The 19804-nt window shown below is 45.4% G+C and overlaps 1 protein-coding gene and 1 long non-coding RNA gene across 2 annotated transcripts in view; one reads left to right on the top strand and one right to left on the bottom strand.

Annotated features, from left to right (window-relative positions):
* Positions 1–5762: 5762 nt before the first annotated feature.
* Jag1 (jagged canonical Notch ligand 1) overlaps positions 5763–19804 on the bottom strand; it is a 37104-nt gene continuing 23062 nt past the window's right edge. The window contains exons 7-26 of the mRNA XM_090351988.1: positions 19344–19463; positions 18776–18889; positions 17637–17750; positions 16911–17024; positions 16372–16418; positions 15849–16022; positions 15020–15170; positions 13963–14127; positions 13357–13470; positions 12770–12883; positions 12572–12685; positions 12327–12443; positions 11841–11868; positions 11282–11367; positions 9594–9707; positions 8807–8916; positions 8466–8699; positions 8004–8135; positions 7680–7830; positions 5763–6874 (exon numbers count right to left, since the gene is read on the bottom strand). Of these exons, the coding sequence (XP_090208114.1) occupies positions 6417–6874; positions 7680–7830; positions 8004–8135; positions 8466–8699; positions 8807–8916; positions 9594–9707; positions 11282–11367; positions 11841–11868; positions 12327–12443; positions 12572–12685; positions 12770–12883; positions 13357–13470; positions 13963–14127; positions 15020–15170; positions 15849–16022; positions 16372–16418; positions 16911–17024; positions 17637–17750; positions 18776–18889; positions 19344–19463 (2771 nt within the window). The 3' untranslated portion in view covers positions 5763–6416. The remainder of the gene's footprint in view (positions 6875–7679; positions 7831–8003; positions 8136–8465; positions 8700–8806; positions 8917–9593; positions 9708–11281; positions 11368–11840; positions 11869–12326; positions 12444–12571; positions 12686–12769; positions 12884–13356; positions 13471–13962; positions 14128–15019; positions 15171–15848; positions 16023–16371; positions 16419–16910; positions 17025–17636; positions 17751–18775; positions 18890–19343; positions 19464–19804) is intronic.
* On the top strand, positions 6799–10387 carry LOC150050197 (uncharacterized). Its single transcript, XR_016538588.1, has 3 exons — positions 6799–6881; positions 7981–8127; positions 8761–10387. It is a non-coding gene; the product is annotated as an uncharacterized LOC150050197 (long non-coding RNA).

Below are 19804 nucleotides of genomic sequence, written 5' to 3'. Positions count from 1 at the left end.
TCAAACTGCAATACTCAAATCTCAGCATTCTCCAGAGTAGGTAGGATCACAGGTGTGAGCCACTGCCACCCAACAAACCTGAATTATTTAATCTTTTAATGGATTCTTTATATATAGCACATTGCTTACAAAAATACTAATAGTATTGTTCCTATATGCTTACTAACAATGGCACATTGTCACTTTAACAGATTAAGAAACTGAGGTGCAAAGGAATTTTGGAAATTTGCCCAAACCCACAACCCAGTAGCTATGTTGTTAGGCTACAGTGAGAGAAGAATTCTAAACCAGGAATTGGGAAGGAAGAGCTGTGATTGGAATCAAGGAAGTCTGGCTCCAAAGTGCATGCCCTTGACCAACTAGCACATAGCCTGGCTTTTGCATACCAAGAAGGTAAAAGTAACAGTAAAGTCAGACCCGTGGTGGAGGCAGCACACTCAAAGAAATGTTCAGGACCTCTTGTAACTGCATTACAGCCACCATTGTCCCACTGAGAACTCACAGGAAGCGTAGAAATGCTGGGACATGGATGTGGAAAAAGCCCCAAATTGTACTAAGATCTAACTCCTTTAGCTTTATGCAGGCCTGTGTGCTATTTCACATGTGTGTGATCTTCCTTTTGCTTTGTGCCTTGAATTCTCTGAAAGATTTCAAAACTAAAACATTTTGAACTTAGAGGGTTTGTGTTTGTCTGTGGGATGGGGCTTGACCAAGTCATTCAGCACCACTGGAGTCTTCTGCATAGTTCTCACCTACCCTGGCATGACAAGCAGGTTTAAAGACTTGTAGGATTGTAATTAATCTATCAGCCCTGGGTGGGGAAGAGAGGGAATAGCCTTGGGTGGTGGGGGTCAGAGAAAGGAAGGATTGCTGTATACAGGTGTTAAAGGGGACTCCCAAATGTGTCTGAGCTGAACACTGGACATGTTGGCTTTTAGGGGTGACTTTTACATGCTCAGGTGAGTTTTCTTGTGATAATCTGGAAGAAACATGGTCAGAGACCATGCCCAGCACTAGATAGAACCCTTGCAACTAGGTCTCAGCCCCTGAGATAGCACTGCTATGAAAGCCCGTGTGTGTGTGTGTGTGTGTGTGTGTGTGTGTGTGTAGTGTGTGTGTGTAAAACCGTGTACACAAATGCAGGGAGGAGGACGTAAGGGGGCTGTCTGAACCCCTTTCCTGTAATTCATATTCTCATTCTCTGAAGCAGAATCTAAAAAGGAAATTGGCAACTTCCCAAGAACAAAGGAACAACCTACAAAGAAATGGCTTCATCTGCCTTTGATTTCAGAAAACACCTACTGCTCTGATTTATAAACATGCCCCTTTCTAGGCAAATGTAGTTCAGACGGGTCACTCTGTCCTGCTGCAGTTCCCATAGCTTCCCTTTGAGCCTGTGGGTTGTTTTTTTGCTTAGCACTGATGTCCCAATGCTCTACCTTTGAAACCCACAACCCAAGACAGGTTCCTCACTTAAACCTGACAAATTCGCAGATGAGACCTGGAAAAGAAAAGAAAAAAAAAAAAAGACAGCAGCCCAAGAGGCAGAAGCCCTAAGTTCTAGTCCTGGCTGTTGCTAAGTATGCATGCAAACCTCCAAACTTCTGTAGCCATTTTTCCTTCTGGAAATAGTAAGGACCAGATCCTTGGATGGAATAGAGTTCTGTGATTGTATGAACTTTTGGTGAGTCTAAGATGAAGGCTTTTCATGCTTTCCCTGCAAAGTAGAGGAGACTGATGCAACTGGTGGCCTGAGCAGTCATCAGGAAGCCACCTTCAAGCTTGTGTTTCCTTCTGAAATCAACAAAGGATCTCCGCTCCCCTGGTCCTACCAGGGAATTTTCTCTTTTAAACAGGCTGTCACTGCAAAGATGGTATGTACATTTGCTGTGAATTAGTCAACTCTTGGGTGCCCTGGTTTGGATATTCTCAGGGAGTGGGCTGAAAAGGGGGATTGGGCAGACTTCCATCAGACATTCTTACTGGATTTAACAGCCTTTACTCTAGGCTAATACTGACTTGTGTATCACAGGTTAATACTGGACCCATGCATAATGATACATAATTTGAGACTTGTAAAAGCTGCCTTGGACTTGAAAGAAACATACTTTATGCCAGGAAGGTTGTGCCCAGCATGCAAGAGCAAGTAATCAGGGGAGAATGTATGTCCAAAGGAAGGGAGCCTCGCCCTTTTGACATGATCTGCAGGTGTTCAGTCTGGAGCTGCCAGGCAACCATATCTTCACAGCCCTTGAAGCCCCACCCTCTACCCCAGCTCGCTTGTCACAGCCACTGAAACACAGTTCACAAAGGACAATTCGTTACTTCTTTTAATATGCTCAGAAATATCTCATGAATTTGCCAGTGATGCAATATGATTGCTCTAATGATTTCTAAACCTTGTTTTTAAGACTTCTGGGGCCAGAACCCTAAAGAACTGCCTTGGGGCACTCTTCTACCTCAGATAACCAAGCTGTTTGTTGGCATTGTTGGAGCCTGACATAGACTGAGCTGGGATATTTAGCAGCTTGTGGGGTAGGGAAAAAAAATGTTAAGAAAAATAATTGTTGTTTTTGCAAACTATCTATTTAAAAACAGAACCTCAGGAAGCAGATTTCTGTTCCAATGCTTGGATGATTCAGAGCTTACAAGTATAAATACACATTAGCAGAAGGAGGCTTTCCCATCACCCATGTGCTGTCTTCCCAGACCAGGAACCTCTGAACTGTTTCTCATTCCCAGTAGAAGCAAGAGAGATCCACAGTCAAAACGGAAGTGGTGGAGTGTTGTCGGCCCAAGTTCAAACCCTTGGTTTATGGACAATTTTTTTTCCTTTGAAGCCAGCTAGTTTTTAGCTATATACTTGTATGCTTGGAGATATGCAAGTGTAAAACCACTTAGACATGTTAGGAACCCCACACATTGTCTCCTCTTTGCTACGAGAAATATTACTAACTTTGACTCACTGACCCCTCAGATCAGCTAATAAAGATGAAGTGCTTAGACCACAACTTGCTCAAGGGGCAGTGTAATTATTTTACTTAAAAATGCTATCAAGTGGCAATTTAGCAACATACCGGCTTCCAGATATTTCAGTTTAACAAGGAGGAAAAACATAATTAATGGAGAAATTATACTTTAGTACTTTAGCAGGGCTGTTCTCAAATTGTACTGTCTGTAAGCTGAAAAGGAAGATGTGGGTGGGGACACTTGTTGAAAGTGCTCATTCCCAGACCCAAATTGGCATTAGGCTGGGCCCGAGGATCTGTATTTAGGAAAAATCCTACTTTCAAGTCATGCTTCTGATCACTCAAGTCTCACTTAGCTTTTAGTCAAAACACATCTTCCTTTCTAATTCTGTACTGTTGAACAGTCTTGAATCCCAAGGTGGCTCCCTATACTAAACTAGCGTCCTAGTTAATATTCTAGTTTTGCGGCATACTTCAAGTCTAGTGAGCCAGATTTCTGGACTGAAAATTCTCTTCCAGGGCCTCTTTAAAGAGGGTTGAGAACAATCCTGGGAAGTGGCAAAGGCACTGAGTCCTCTCCTTTCCACTCTCCTGACCCCAGGATAACCGGGATTCAGTTGCTTCTTTTTCCCAATCTTGATCCCCAAGGAGCCCGATGTATGCTCTCCCTACTACTAAGAGTATCTGGGACCAGAGGCTCATTCAGACAACACCCATGAATCTCAAGATCACTTCCCTCCTGGAATGAAGAATTGCAGAGGCTCATTAAACATGTTTTTCTTGGCACAAAACTATTTGGCAACTGCCCAAGGAATTCTGGGGTCCTTCAGAATCCAAGTTTATAAACCACCAGAACAAGGTATTGCTTCAGAATGGTATTTGAATCAAGTGCTGTTCAACTAGAGTCTCCACACTCAGACAGGTTGTACTTCTCCCGCTCTAACCCCATCTTGCAGACACCAGTTGTCCAACAGCAAGGATTAATGACAAAGTATTGCGACACTAAGGCAGGGAGATGTCATGGGAAATTATACTCGGTGCTACCCAGGTTCTTCAAAATACCTCCTCAATGAGCTAAAACATGGTGCTGGCAGCTCTTAGGGCTGTCACAGGTCTGAATCCCTCCGTAGCTTCTGCTCATGCACAAGGAGCCAGAAGCACTTAAAGCCCATTTAAGAGCAGTTCCTCACCTAGACTTTCCCAAAGAATGCTCCAAGAATAGCACTTGGAGCTATACTATGAAATCCAGAAGTGGGTCGAGCACCAGAAGGCCGCAGTCTGCGAAGGGTAAGCTTTGGCTTCCTAAACCAGCAGCAGGGAACTCCTGGGGACTCCTTAAGGCTGTGAGAAGCTATCCGTATGCCTGTCACCACGACTCATCCCTTGCCATAGAGGTCAAGACATGCAGCACTCTATGGCTAATATCCCCATTCCATCCACTAACAATGAGGAGGCCATCCTCATTGTTAAGCCACAAAGATGTGGTCTAGAAAATGGCAGAACATCACTATTAATCCAAACCACCAAGTGGGACGGAAAACCAATCTGTCCTTATCCCCAACACCACCGTCGAAGTGCTTAAAAGCCCTTTCATCAAAAATGGGCACTTCCCACAGATGCTCCCCAACAAGTCACCTCCATACTAGGAATATGCATACTTGCTGTTGAAAAGCAAGGGATCTATGGCTCCCTCAGCTCCTGCCTCCTTGCAGCCTAAGGGTCTTTAAGAACTTTGGGTGAGTTCTGTGTTTAGGGGGAGCCTTTCTGTACCTCACCTGTGCCCATCAAGCACTATCTGCCCTCCTCGATGGATCACCTGCACAAATCATAGCCAGACCTGGAGAGCTATGTCTGCTCACAAGAGGCCACACTCTTCTGTGTTTTCATACAAAAAAAAATTTAATAAATATTACTTTTCAAAACTTATTGCCAGGAACAACACATCAAAGATGTATTTTTTATGTCAAATAACACTAAGAAAACAATACAAAGTTTTATCTTCACGGTCTCATGGGAGAACCAACAAGGTTACTCTGTTTTTATAAGCCTTTTTCATCAACTTGGTCATAGAACTTTGATTTCCTCTCTTAAGGCAGGCAGTGTACTCTGTAGCAAATCTAAACAGTGATCTTACTGGACATTGTATGGTTCAAGTATTCAACTAGCTTATTAGAATACTCCCTAAATGCAGTAGATAACAACAACAACAAAAATCTACAAGTGGTTCAGTATTACATATGAATGGTGAAAATAAATCAGAATTTACAAAATAAGATCAGTGTGCTTCCACCTCCACACAATTTTGGTATTTGGAATGATATTAAACCACTCACATCTTGGCTACTACATATAGTCATAGTTCAACTTGTTCTTTTGAACTGCTCCGTAGCGCATCACCTGCCTGTTTCAAGTCTAAAGCAGGAAAAAAAAAAAAAAAGAACCTGTTCTAGACTAATTCTCAAACTGCCTCAGTCAGTCCTTAAAACGTGTCTTAAAGTGATGCTATCTATAGAGAAGGTGTTTTAACATCTGATGTCGTACAGAAAAAAAATTCCATCAGTATTCCCATGCACAGAAGCCCATCCTGTCTTTTTAATATAAAACTAATTTCAAACACCTTAATTTTGACTTATAGGCAACACGTAATGAGAAAAGTTCAAAACAAAAAATAAAGCCATACGTTTACAATGCTATCAAAACCTTCAGTTCTAAACACATACATATAAATAAAAAGGAATGATGTTTTTAAGGCTCTTGATTATTAAGTTAATAAATCAAATATACACAGTGATTAATAAAAAAGAATTATTTACATAACTATACAAAAATTCTACTTTTTGACACATTTTTCCTCTTTAAATTCTTCATTTTACCAGCAAATGCTGACATCAAAGCCCCCCTCCCCCAACAACAACAAAAATACAATAAAAAAAATAAATAATAAACTCATTTGTGATAGTTGCTGTGGTTCTGAGCTGCAAAGGCACTTTTCAAATACAGAACTACTTGTACGTCATAAAACCAATATACAAAAACAACTCAAGAGTCAATAAATATAAATAAAACTATGCTCCTAAGACTGCATCACCATTAGGACATCTGGCAGAAGTGGAAGCTCGAGGCCTAGGGGCTGGGCAGTGTCCTGGGAGCCCAATTCTCGACGTGTCAGCTGCAGGGAACACACACCAGTGCATCAGGGCACGTTCGACTCGTTTTTTTTTTTTTTTTTTTTTTTGCATAGCTGTGAAATGCAGCTCTTGATTTCCCAGCCAACCACAGAAACTACCATTGCCAGTGTAAGCCAGCTTGTCAAAACTTAAATTAACACAGGGATTCTACGTCAACAACAGCCTCAGACTCAAATATGACAACAGTCTAAAGAAAACAAGCCCCGAGTGATCTCAAGACTGTCAGACTCTACCTAGCAGTAGCAGCACCCATTGTCTGCTATACGATATACTCCATCCGATTCAAGCTTTGGGCACTTTCCAAGTCTCTGTTGTCCTGTTTGTTTGTCCAGTTTGGGTGTTTTGTCGGCGTGCCATTGGGGGGCTTCTCCTCTCTGTCTACCAACGTGTATACTGGCTGTTTGGCAAACCGGGCTTTCTGCTGATGTTTGTCCATGTCGTCTTCCTCTACTTCAGAGTTGTGTGTCCTTATTTTAGACATTTTGGAATTTTTGTTCTCGTAATCCTTGATGGGGACCGTGTTGGCTCCATGCTTCTCAATAGGGTTTTTGATCTGGTTCAGCTGTTCTCGAACGTTGTTGGTGGTGTTGTCTTCAGAGGCCGAGTGTGTATGACTGCTTGGCTTCCGTCGCTTCCGCATGCACCAGTAGAATGCCGTCACCAAGCAACAGACCCAAGCCACCGTCAAGACAGAGCTCAGCAAAGGAACCAGGAAATCTGCAAGGTAGGCACAGAACCAATTAACGCTATTTCCCACTTCAAAAAAAAAAAAAAAAGCCACTGCCACAGGAGGAAACAAAAAACCAATGCTGGCTCTCCAGTCCTCAGTCCCTAAGTAGATACCATGAGAACAGATCCTTCTTCACAACGGCACCTTGTCAACTCCCAAGAGATGGGATCACAGCCCCTGGAGATCTCGACACTTTGGTCCCCAGAGACCAGACAGGGCAGCGGGCCTACAGTCTCACTCCACATGGGGAGAGAGCAGTTTCTGATGGAGTCTAGAGAATACTGACTACTTGGGCAGCTCATACCCAAGGCTAAATTTTCAGAAACCTGATCCAACTATGGACAGCCTGGATTCCCAGGGACAGGTGCCCTTCCTCATCCTGCCAACAATGATGCTGGAGAGCCTCAAGAGGGGTCTGGGCATCCTGATGGGTTACCACACAATCTAGTAACCCAGGGCCTCAGTCTTCAGGCCGGCCAAGCCACGGTTCCCAAAAGCGAAGGTAGGCTTTGCACACCCACCAGGTTCAGCAGCATGAGTCTAAACTTAGCACCTCCTCTGCAGAGCCGCCTGTAGGCAAGACTGCCTAGCTTGTGGGAGTGGGGGGTGATGGGAGGGAGGGTGGGGAGGGGTCAATTTGGTGACTCTCCCCAAGTTGCCAAGTGATCTTGGCCAGGAAGGCTGGCCTGAGTTTGCTCACTGGTACACCGTCAGGTAATCCACATTAGCAGATGGTGTTAGGAAATCCACTGGACAGTCATCACAGAAAAGAACTCTTCCCTCGGCACCTACCTGTTCTGCTCTTCAGAGGCCGCCTCTGAACTCTCACTTCTGCCACCGCAGCAATAAGGGAGCTGTTGCCTTCACGCTTGCTAACGAGGTCTATTATTTTGTCAGTGATTTCCTTGATAGGGTTCCCATCATCCCGTATGTCTTCAGCCGACTAGAACAAAGCAGAATTTGATTAAGGGAGTCATGCTACTGTGACCTCTCTCCAAAATTATGACAGTACCTCTGTGTGGTGCTTTGTTTTCAATGTACTTGCTCCCTCTGGATCCTTACTGATATTTATCCCCCTTACAATCCAAGTTAGATGTGAAGAGGTCTCATACTCACAATGGCTACGTGTATCTCATTGTTTGCTGAGGCAGAAGGTTCGCAAGCTATGTAGATGGAATATTCGGCAGAAACATTCTTCAAAATATTCAGATTTCTCAGCTCGCTGCAAATATGCTCCGTGGTAAGACCCTAAAACAATTTTTTAAAAAAATCCACACATCACTTAGTTGCATGTGATTCTAGTTTTCAATTTTCCCTGTACTTGTTTCTATCAAAGTATGTATTCACAAACTTTGTTTATTTGGTTTGATTTGCTTTTACCAGGAATAGACCACATAAACTTAACATATGATCAAAAAAAAAATCCACACACCTTAAGACACTGCAAGAATCAAAGGGTTGATGTTCACAAATTGCCTAAACTCAAGCCTCATTTAGCTCTAAGTCAGGAACTTAGGATGAAAAGTAAATGGTATGTTTGTGCCACTCCTTTTCAGACAAGCAGAAAATGCTACATACCGGCGCCATCATCTCTTTGTTGAAGGTGAATGTGATGTTTGCACAATTGTCCTGATAATAGGAGTCAGAGGTGCACTTGGTCTTCACTGGTTGGAGACTGGAAGACCGACACTCGCCCACTCCCGTGCACGGATGCACAAAGCACTGGTCATCCAGGATGGGGATGCAGTTCTGCCCACTGGGGCATTCACTGTGCCCTTTGTGGAGCAGGCAAGGTCGAGGGCCACACCAGACCTGAAGAGAGGAAGCTGGGGGCTTAGCAGGAATAACTAACCCTCTTCTTCCTCCCCCCCAGGACTGCAGAAGACACAGAACCACAGCTAACAGCCCTCACACACTACCTTGGAGCAGGCAATGCGTCCATTCAGGCACTGGCAGGTGTTACAGTCATCATCCCACTTGGCCCCATCAGGTATCAGACTCCCCATGGTGATGCAAGGTCTCCCTGAAACTGAGTGATGGAAATGCATGATGGAAATGCATGAATATGAGTTTCCTCTTCCATCTATGGGATTATTGATTCAACTTTGCTCCCTCCCTGTTATGAAGTCACATACCCATAGCCTTCCCTATATCATCACAGTTCCTTCCGTAACATAAGGTGAGTGTACTCCCCACCCCCACCAGCTCCTCGATTGCCTACATGACTCACTTTGGTTGATAACATTAGGGGGTGACCTGACAGACCTTCTCATCAGGCCTTTGGAGATGACCTTGATCTCCTGTGTGCCTGCCAAGTGTCATGAAAAGCACATGCCTTGGGGGACGGCTGCCTGTTGGTCCACATGAATGGGGCTCCCAGCACAATCACTCCACCCACAAGCAACAAAAACAAAGGCCGACTGCAAGCCACTGAGCTTGAAGATGGTTACAGAGCAATTGTGTTCACCAGCTGATAGGAAGATCTCTGTTTCCCACTGTGAATCCGTCCCTGAGCACAAGGCCAGCTCCTGAGTACTCAACCCAAGATTATAAGGCCTGGTGGTCCCTAAGTCAGAAGGGGCTGAATGTGGGAGCATAAGCATTTGAACAAGCAAGGCAGAGAATCAAGTTCAAGGCCAGTCTGAGCTACAGAATGTCTCAAAAAACCAAAGAGACACATAAGCAGCCAGACTCTGGCATACATACCTTCTTGGCACCTGGTACCACTGTGCCCCGGTGGGCAGACACACCGGTAGCCGTTGATTTCATCCACACAGGTTGCCCCAAAGGCACAAGGTGAAGACTGGCATTCATTGATGTCTGAAAAGAAAGAAAGAAATGAGCTTGCGTTTAGACTCCCGATGGTGGGAAGCAGAAGGACTTTATAGACGTCGCAAAACATTTTTCACATCGTGAGCACAAGCTGTTTACATGAGTGAAAATTCACCAAGACACAAATCACTCATCTCCCCAAAATACTCTTAACCAGTCACTGACCCTCTGGAAGATTACCCATATCCTAACTTTTAGCAGCTGAAAACCACTTTTGTGGGCAGCAATTTTTACTCAAGTTCCTTTGTCTCTGACAGTACCATTTAGAGAAGGGCCAGCAACCTTTTCCTGAAAAGGCAGCCAGGATAAATACTGTAGACTTGAGGGGCCGAAGATCTGTCACAACTACTGGACTCGTGCTATTATAAAAGTAGTGACACAGACAAATGACAAATGAGTGTGGCTATCTGCCAAGAGAACTCTTACTTATCAAGACAGTTAGCAGGCCAGATGTTGCTTGCCACATCCCAATCTAGAAGCATAAAGCAGGTAGAAGCTTATCCTCACCTAGCACTAAAGTCAGTCCCACAGTTGGGAATTTGGAGACAGAAATGGGAATTTGGGGACAAAAACAAGTATTCTATCACCTGTATTGTGTGTACAAAAACAGCATGCAAAAATAAAAGGAGAAACCTCACAATCAAGAATAAACCTTCAGCTTCCTGAAACACTGCTTGTCTACCTCCCACTTTTCTTTTAGTCATTTCTCTAAGGCATGACCCAATGCATCACAGACCAGTCTATGGAAGCCACAGTCCCAGGCCCTTCATTTGTGTTAGCTTGGTCCTATCCCAGTGTCCCTGTGGCGAGCATCCGCTTACCCACAATTTCATGTTAGTCATGAGGAAAAGCACACACTTTCCTTAGGGCTTCAGCATAGCTTAATCATCAAATTCTGTGGTTGGCACTGTCCCCAAGAACAAGGCAGCTGTGCTACCCTAGGAATTACTGGAAAGTACCTGGAAGGAACCAGCCAGGGGCACTTAAATCCCAGCTGGAGGCAGGCGATTACTACATTTTGACTATGGCTTTTTTTTTTTCTTTCCCCAGTACTGGGTGACTTGAACTTGGGGTCTGGACACAGTCTTTTAGCTTTTTCTTTTGCTCAAGGCTAACTCTCTCCCACTTGAGCCACACCCCCACTTCCAATGTTTTAGAGCTCATGTGGCGGTGAAAGTGTGTGAACAAATCTTCTGCCTGGGCTGATCTGGAACAGACAGAGTTACTCACCATCTGAACTTCCTGTGTAACTAAGATGATAGGCATGAGTACCCGACTTTTGTTTTGTCTTGCCAGTCCTGGGGCTTCAACTCCATGCCTGGGCACTGTCCTTGAGTTCTTTTGCTCATGGCTAGCACTCTATCCCACTTGAGTCACAGACCCACTTTTGGATTTTTCTGTGTATGTGGTGCTGAGGAATAGAACCCAGGGCTTCACGCATGCTAGGCAAGCACTCTACCACTAGCCAGGCTCCCCAGCCCTATGACCTTTGTTTTTAAACATGAAAATTCCCCAACCGAAGAATGTAACTAGGGGAACACAGCAATTGAGGCAGTCCTTACTTATTCTGCAGTCAGGCCCGGCAAAACCGGGGGCACATTCACATCGGTACCAATTGTCTCCATCCACACAGGTGCCACTGTTGTAACTAAGAAGAAAGTGAAGGTCATCACCTCAGTTACTGACCTCCTGATCCACAACTCGGGCCACCCACCCATCCCTCCACATCATGTCAGTTACCTGTCATGCAGCTTTCATCATCGGCCACATTTCACCACTGCCTGAGCCACCCCCCAAAATACCAATGCCTGGGCCTTACCCCTAGAGAATCTAATTTCTGAGGTCTTAGTTGCAAGCCCAGGCACTGGGACATTTAAGAGCTCCCCAAGTGATTTCTGTGCGCAGCCAAGGTTGAGAATTGCTGCTCTAAATGAAGACATGGCCTGGCTAATTAAAGTCTGGTCCACATAGAACCAAGATGGGCATCGCCTGGGAGCTTGTTAGAAAAGTACAACCCCACCCCAGACCTCTTGAATCAGAACCCACATTTTAAAATATAATCCCGAAAGATTCCCATACGTATTACAGCTGACAAGAACTCAAGAAGGCACCCATGCTTACCAGGGATGAGGGCTGCAGTCATTGGTATCTGCAAAGGAAAGACAAAAGTCAGGGCCCTGAAAAGAGGTGGGGGGGGGGGGTCATATGACAAAAAGTTAACATGAGCCAAATACACTTAAAACCTCTGCTAAATTGGAACCAGGCCCCGCACCACACTGTTTCATTTGCCGTGGGGCATATGTACACAGGAAGAGGCCTTGGTAGGGGACTTGGTGGAGGGAGGTGGTGAGAATAGGAGGAGGAAGGCTGCTGGTCAGACCCAGAGCTGGGAAGAGACACCATCTGTCTCCACTTAGCTCATCGGGAGATTTTTCTCATGCCCAGGTCAGGACTGCATCCCATTAAGTCATTAATACAGACCCAGGTGATACAAAAGCAGACATCAAACAGTGCTGCTGCTGGTTTGGGGTTTCTAGTCCAAGTCCCCAAGGACATCAGGATTCGCTCCAGCAGCCCTGAGAGAGTTCAAGGGGGAAAGACACTCACTCTGAGTGCAGATGGGCCCCTCCCAGCCTTCTTTGCAGACACAGGTGAAGGACTCGCCATTGACCACACAGGTTCCCCCATTATGGCAGGGATTGGGCAGGCAGCTACTGTTTCTGGCTACAAGACAAGAACAGACAAGACCACCCTTCTTGAGGATCTGGTAGACTGGAGGAGTGTGGATCGCATTCAGGGAAAAGGACCCCATGCTCAGGTGTCTACACCGCCACCCAGGTAGGGAGAGTTACCTATGTTACAAGTTGTTCCTTCCCAGCCTCCAGGACACATGCATTTAAATGCATCCCCTTCGTCATAGCAGGTGCCACCATTGTTACATGTGGCCTCATCACACTGGCTGTCACCTGCAGGAAGAACTCGTGATGAGCCTCAGCACACCCCCCTTCTCACAGGAGACAGAACCCAGGGCCCAGGCTGCTAACACTCACGTGAGTGGCAGGTCTTTCCTTTCCACCCATTTTTACAGTCACAATAAAAGTCATTAACCAGGTCGCGACATGTGCCCCCATTGTGGCAGGGGTTCTGGCTGCAGTCATTAATATCTAGGATCAAAAAAGACAGTAGCTGAAGAAGATTCCAGGATCACTCACCACACACAAATGCAAAGCTTTTTTAGGGCTATTTCTAACCCCTGCTTTCTACCAAGTGTGTCCCGATTACTGAGTGCTCCCAAGATTTCAGCACAACTACTGCTTTTCAAGGAATAAATAAGCTTCCAATTGGGTTACATGGAATACTCCAAGTTAGGCAAGTAGCATGCATGCATGACAGTTCTAATCAAGGTGGACAGACAAGTGTTTATCTTCATAAGCGGGGACATTAGCCTAACTACCAACCTCATTCTATAGCTCCTTGGGTATTCTCGTAAGTGCAAACAGGTCTTATTAGAGAGACTGCTAGGGTATCACTTCCAGAGCTTTCTATTATAAGGCTCCCACTGACCCCAGGAAAGGGGAGATTCTCTACCACTCATCACCACCCAGGGCCAGCCATCCCCAAAGACCCAGGGACTCACTGGTTTCACAGTAAGCCCCCTCCCAGCCATCACTGCAGATACACTTGTACGAGTTGACACCATCAATGCACGTGCCACCGTTTTTACAGGGGTTGCTCTCACAATCATTAATATCTAGGAAAAGAAAAAAAAAATGCGAACTGAAGAGCAAGTTAAGGCCCCCAAAAGCAAGCATCGTCTTGCAGTTTTCCTGGCTGCCTCCTGAGAAAATGCACCTAGTACCTCAATATACTAAACTTGTCAGGATGTTCTCTTGACTGGTGGCTTATCAAGCCTACATTTCCGGTCAGTGTCCCCCCCACCAATTTTATTCAATGACCCCACAGTTATTTGTTGAGCCTTGGAAAGACAACTTGTACAGAAGAGGAACCACTGAAATTAATAAGATACCCATACAGTCTTCAGGCTCAGCAGCAGCATCTAGGTGATCCAGTCAATAGAATTACACCCTCAGTCTACGATCCCAAATGTCATGATCTGGGATTGGAATCTGGTCTCTTCCTCTTTTAAGTTTTTGATTTTCTGATTAAAAAGTCCAACTCCAGTGTGCCCTGAGCTGAGCAGGGGCAGGGGGTACCATGCTCTCATCCCTGACAGGTATCTTACTTTCATGGCAGTATGTTCCTGTGAAGCCTTTGTTACAGTCACAAGTGAATTTGCCTCCCGACTGGCTCTTGCACTTGCCGTGGGGACCACAGACGTTGGAGGAGATATACCGCACCCCTTCAGGCGTGTCATTGGAGGCCATGGCTACGGTGCAGCTGTCAATCACTGGAATACAGGCTTTGAATCAGATGCCAGCCCAGACACACACACACAGTGTCAATAGGCCTGCCTCACAGGAGAAAAGACATCTTCATTAAAGGGGTAAGACATCAAGAGACATCTTGGGGACCAGAACTCCATATGACACACCAACTACGACAGGCCAACTTTAAGACTGGAGGTGGGTGATCTCATAATTTTTACTTTTAATACAGAAGTTATACAACATGTCAACTGATGAACGCAATGCATCTTGGTCACTGTTGCCGCTATCATTCTCCCCCAATCACTTTTTTTTTTTAAAAAAGCCTCCTTCATCCCTCTTAACTTTTACCTCATTAGTTAAGTGCTTGCTAGCACAGAGGGGTCTGCTTGATTTCCTTCTACCTTAATCTTAATTAAGCAAGGCTGAAGGAGAAACTTGTAGAAACTTTATTATGCTGCCCCAAATAGCAAGTATGAGCCACATGTGGATAGATTTAAATGAACTCAAAGTGAACGAATGTTTTCTGGTTGTACTTGGTGATCATCTAAATGCCCCATGACCTTGCATATGGCCTGTGGCTACTGTAACCTGATGCAGGTATTATAGAGCATTCCTGCTGTTGCTAAGTTCCACTGACAGCACACCTCTGAGAAATTGGTCTTGGTGTGGTGTTGCCACTCAGCCCACCCCAGAACCAAAATGAGAACTGGATTTCACATTCCCTGCCCTGGGCTACTTGTATACTGGCAGGCCTGAACAGATTGTTTCCACGTGTTCTGGCTTCTCTAACTGAACAGATAAGAACAGTTGCAATCTAGCAGTCTTCCTTACCTACACACCACTTCTATAAGCCTTTGGGGAGGTAGCAAATATAGGATAAGAGCTTCTAGGTCCCAGTGAGGAGGAAGGTACCTTCACAAGGGGTGGTGCGGCAATGGTCTTTCAGGTGTGAACAGTTCTTGCCCTCGTAGTCCTCTGGGCACTTGCAGAAATAATCGCTGGCTCGATTGAAGCACTGGGCACCATTCTGGCAGGGATTGGGTTCGCAATAATCGATGTCCAGCTGCAAGTATCAGGAGCAAGAAGAAGGGGCAGAAATCAAAGTAAAACAAAAGGTATTGCCATCACTTTAAGAGCAGTGACTGAGTCCGATTCCTCCACATTTGCTTCTACAAGAAGACACCCTGGACACGACACATCTTGTCCCAAGGAATCTCTAGGTAAACAAAATGCATGGCAAGTCAGGTACTTTAGACCATGCCCGTAGTCTTAGCTACCCAGAAGGCTCAGATCTAAGGATTGAGATTCGAGGCCAGCCCAGGCAAGAAAGCCCATAAAACTCATCTCCAATTAACCACCTAAAACAAGCATGAAGAGGTATGGCTCAAGAGTTAAGAGTGCTAGCCTTGAGCAAAGAAAAAAAAACCCTAGTACTAACACCCCCCCCAAAAAAAACATAGAAATGGCAGAGGAGTTGAGCTGAGAGTATAAAACCACCAAACCAAAATAGACATGCTACAGAAGCTAAGAAGAAAATTATCAGCATCTCCTTCCACCAGCATTTGTCTAGCAGAGATTTCTGTAGTTAGATGTTAACAGATGTTGTGAGACCCCAGACACAAGAGTGTGGGTGTGTGTTTGGGGTGAGGAGGGCAAAATGGGGGGGGTGAGGCAAGGACAATGGGGAGGAGGCTCTGCCTTAAAATCTTAGCCCAAATCTGAGGGTGTTGCCTCTGCTCACCTGACAGAGGTTTCCAGAGAAACCAGTGGGACACAGACACTGGAATCTGTTAATTTCATTCTGACAGTGACCCCCATTCAAACAGGGGTTGCTGGCACATTCATCGATGTCTCTCTCACAGTGATCGCCTGCATAGCCAGGTGGACAGATACAGCGATAACCATTAACCAAATCCTGGAAGAGGAGAAGGGGAGGGGGAAGAAACATGCTTTTTTTTCTATGTATTCCACACACAAAAGAGCTTCAGCCATTTAACATGACTGCTGAGGTTCTGCTGATTCACCAAAAAGAACCAAAATTCAAGCCTCTCACCAGGGGTGAGTCGTTTCTGCATGCATGCCTTTGAAGTGACTCTCTTGGGAGGCTAGAGTTAGTAACATGAGCCCAAGTGAAACTTCCAGGGACTCATTTTTCACCTGCATTTTTAAATCTCACAGGCACACAAACTCTCCCAAGCATCACATAAATCTCACTATTTGCAGTCAACTGGCAAGATTTTCACGTATGCAAACACTAAACGTACCCGACAGGTGGCGTCATTCTGACACTGGCCAAGGCAGTCATTAATATCTAAAAAACAAATAAGTCATCACATTAAAGAGGCACTTGACATTGAAACTGGGCTTCATTGAAAAGCTTTTCTCAGCTCGGTACACATAAAATTATCAAATCAGATTTCCTCTGTGCTTCCTGTGAGATAAGGTTTTACACATTACACTGGGTGGGGATCCTCCCTAATTCTTCCCAACTGAGGGACTCAGACTTCACATCATTGTTTTAATCGCTTTATCAGAATATGGCTACTGTTAGCAGCTAATGAGTCTGATAAATTACATGTTTTCCTTGCTTTGTTGACCACTCCCTCTTCAAAAACATTCCCGCTATAAGGGTTTCCCCCTACTCTGTGATGCTCATGTGTCAGGCATACACAAGGCCGCAAGTTCAATCCTCAACATCAGAAATTTGTCTCTCAGCATCTTACACATGGAGTGGGAGAACTAACAGGCAAGAGCCTTCAATACCAAAGTTTCATGGAAACAATGAGAATCAACAGTCACTCACTTATGTCACAATTCTGACCCATCCAGCCAGGAAGACAATCACAGTAGTAGCTGCCAATCAGATTCTTACAGGATTTGGCATTTACACAAGGTTTGGCCTCACATTCATTTGCATCTGAAAAGAAACAAGGATGAGCAAGGAGAAACAGCATTTGGCACCCCCCAACCCACCAAGAGGCACCAGACTAATACAGCTGGGTCTAAAATAAGGGGCATTTTAACAAGTCACTTCAATAAGAACTACTAGGCTCCTAATATTTTGAGCATCTAAACCTTCTCCCTAGCTGTTTTCCAATAAGGAATGTTAATTGATTACTTTCCAGCTGCTGGTTAACAACTGGTCCCTCAAAGAATAGCAGAAAGCCACCAGGCATTTCTGTGCGAAATCCAGTGTAGCCTAGTTGCTGGGATTTCAGCAGGGCAAGAAGAATGCAGACAGCTCATTCCTCATGAGATGATCCCTGTTTAGAACCCAGCTGAACACTCCTAGGACAGAGGGATTGACATGGTTCAAGGAATCCCGCAACTTTCCCACAGGGCCGAAAAAAGCGAATCCATTTGCATTCAAGTTATTTCTCCAGGACCCATGAGACTTAATAAATTACTTCTTAGGATGATAGAAGGCAAACTTGCACCGCTGACCACATGCTCATCTTTCTTCCCAGCTTTGAATAGCAAAGCCACCCCCTTTAGATCAGGAATTAAAGAGTCACAAGAATTTTCTTACCTAACTGGCACGTCTTGCCAGTCCACTGGGGAGGGCACACACACTTAAATCCATTTACCATGTCCTGGCAGGTGCCCCCGTGGGAACAGTTATTTGGAGAACAGTCATCAATGTCTGTTCAATGGGGGGGGAACAAATTTAATTTCAATCCATTTGGAAATCAGATAGTACAGTCACAATCGTCCTGAGGTGTCCCAGGGCAGCTATAAGCAAACTACAAGTAAAGCTACCACGGGGCAAGCGGTAGGGTAATGAGAAGGGCCGAGCCTTGATTTTAGCTTTAAATCCCCCACTGGCCCAGTTCATTTAATCTCTCCTTAAGCAGTGGGGGAGACAAAGACAGCTGGAGCATAAACTCAGTGACAACACTAGATAATCTTTACTTTCAAAGACAGTTTTCATCATGGCTCAGAGGTCACAGAGAAAAGGTGTAGAAAAGTAACTTCTTTATAGGTGGAAAACCATTTTCCATTGATCTGATTGGTGTTCCCACAATAAACACACCCCGATGTTACACCTTTGCCAAGGTGTGTCTACGCAATGAGCAAAGAAGCCTACCTGAGCCCCCAAGTAGTGGGGCTCCAAGTCCAGGCCTCTGACCCCAAAATCCATATCCTAAACCGTATTGCTCATTGCTCTTCAGGGCATCGGTAACAGCTGTTTTCCAGCCTGGCTACATTTCAGATTCCAGGATCTCATTTAAGACCACAGAACTGCCTTATTCCCGAGGGAATCTCCAGTACCCATTGCTCTGCACTGTGAAGCATCCCATGAGGTTCTCACATGGGGACTGCTCGCACAATCAAGCTAGCTCTGCAACCTGGCCTAATGAAAAACATTCAGTAGTAACCTCCCTCTGAAAAAGCCTCCCAACAGTCCCAGGAGAAGAACCACGATTGAAGGTGTCAGAGCTCCAGCAAGCATCTGCAAAAGAGGAACTGTTCCATGGATAATCGCTGCCCATCCCAGTTCCACCTCGGCAGGTTGGATGGAAGCTCTTAGATAGCACAGGATACCACCCATTCTTCTCCCACCAAGACAGACCTGTCATTAGGTCATTATGTGGAATAAGCCCAAGTGTCTCTCGCCAACCCGATCTTAACCCTCCGGAAAAGACACTGACCGGAGCAGAGACTTACTTGTAGAACACGTGGGCCCAGTCCAGCCAGGAGAACACTCGCACTCAAACCCCAGGGAGGTCTCCTTGCAGCTGCCTCCGTTGTGGCAAGGATCTGAGAGGCAAGCGTGCTCAGCTGCAAAAACCAGAACAGTCAGCTCAGGACACCCACTCCATGCCACGCCCCTCCCCCACACCCGAGTCCCACACCCTCACACATCAAGTCCAGCATGTTGCAAAAAGGAAAAGCCAAGTATGTGATGTAACCCTGGTGTGTCTAGGAAAAAAAGAAAGTTTACCTTTCTTCTTAAAGATTTCCCCAACCACATTCCAACATACCTCGGAGCCGGGGGGGGGGGGGGGGGGGGGGGGGGGGGGAGAATCACTGTCCAAATTCCTACCTTAATCATACCACCCGAAGAAGAAGAAGCCCGAAATTTCAACAAACCCATCAAAGGGCCGAATAGCAAATCTTAACTTTAGAAGCTATGTTCATCTTTTGATAATGGCTTAAAGTCTATCTTTGAAACCACATGAGGTTAAAAAAAAAAAATGAACCAAGGTTTTCTCACACAAGTTGAACCACTTACCAATTTCACAGTTGGCTCCCGAGTAACCCTCAGGACAGGAACACTGATATTTGTCAGGGCCTGTGTTGCTGCAGGTTCCCCCGTTGAGACATGGCTGATGAGTCCCACAGTAATTGAGATCTGCCAACAAGACCCCCAAAGTCACAAAGACGGGAAAATAAGGACTCATCCACCTGTTATGGCTCTGGCCTCCCCTCTCTCTTTAAAAAAAAAAAAAAAAAAGTATCAGCTGGGCACCAGTGGCTCATTCCTGTAATCCTAGCTACTCAGTAGGCTGAGATCTGAGGATCAAGGTTAAAGCCAACCCAGGCACCAAAGTCTGACAGAGTGACATTCTTATCTCCAATTAACCCCAGAAAACGGAAGTGGTACTGTGACTCAAGTGGTAGAGGGCTAGCCTCAAGTTGAAGAGCTCAGGGACAGCGCCCAGGCCCCAGAGCTCAAGCCCCACAATCAACCCC

This window comes from Megascapheus bottae, chromosome 18 (genome assembly GCF_031878675.1).
Source record: "Megascapheus bottae isolate mThoBot1 chromosome 18, mThoBot2.hap1, whole genome shotgun sequence".
Lineage (NCBI taxonomy): Eukaryota > Metazoa > Chordata > Mammalia > Rodentia > Geomyidae > Megascapheus > Megascapheus bottae.
The sequence above is the reverse complement of the archived record's forward strand: the minus strand, read 5'-3'. Positions and strand labels throughout refer to the sequence as shown.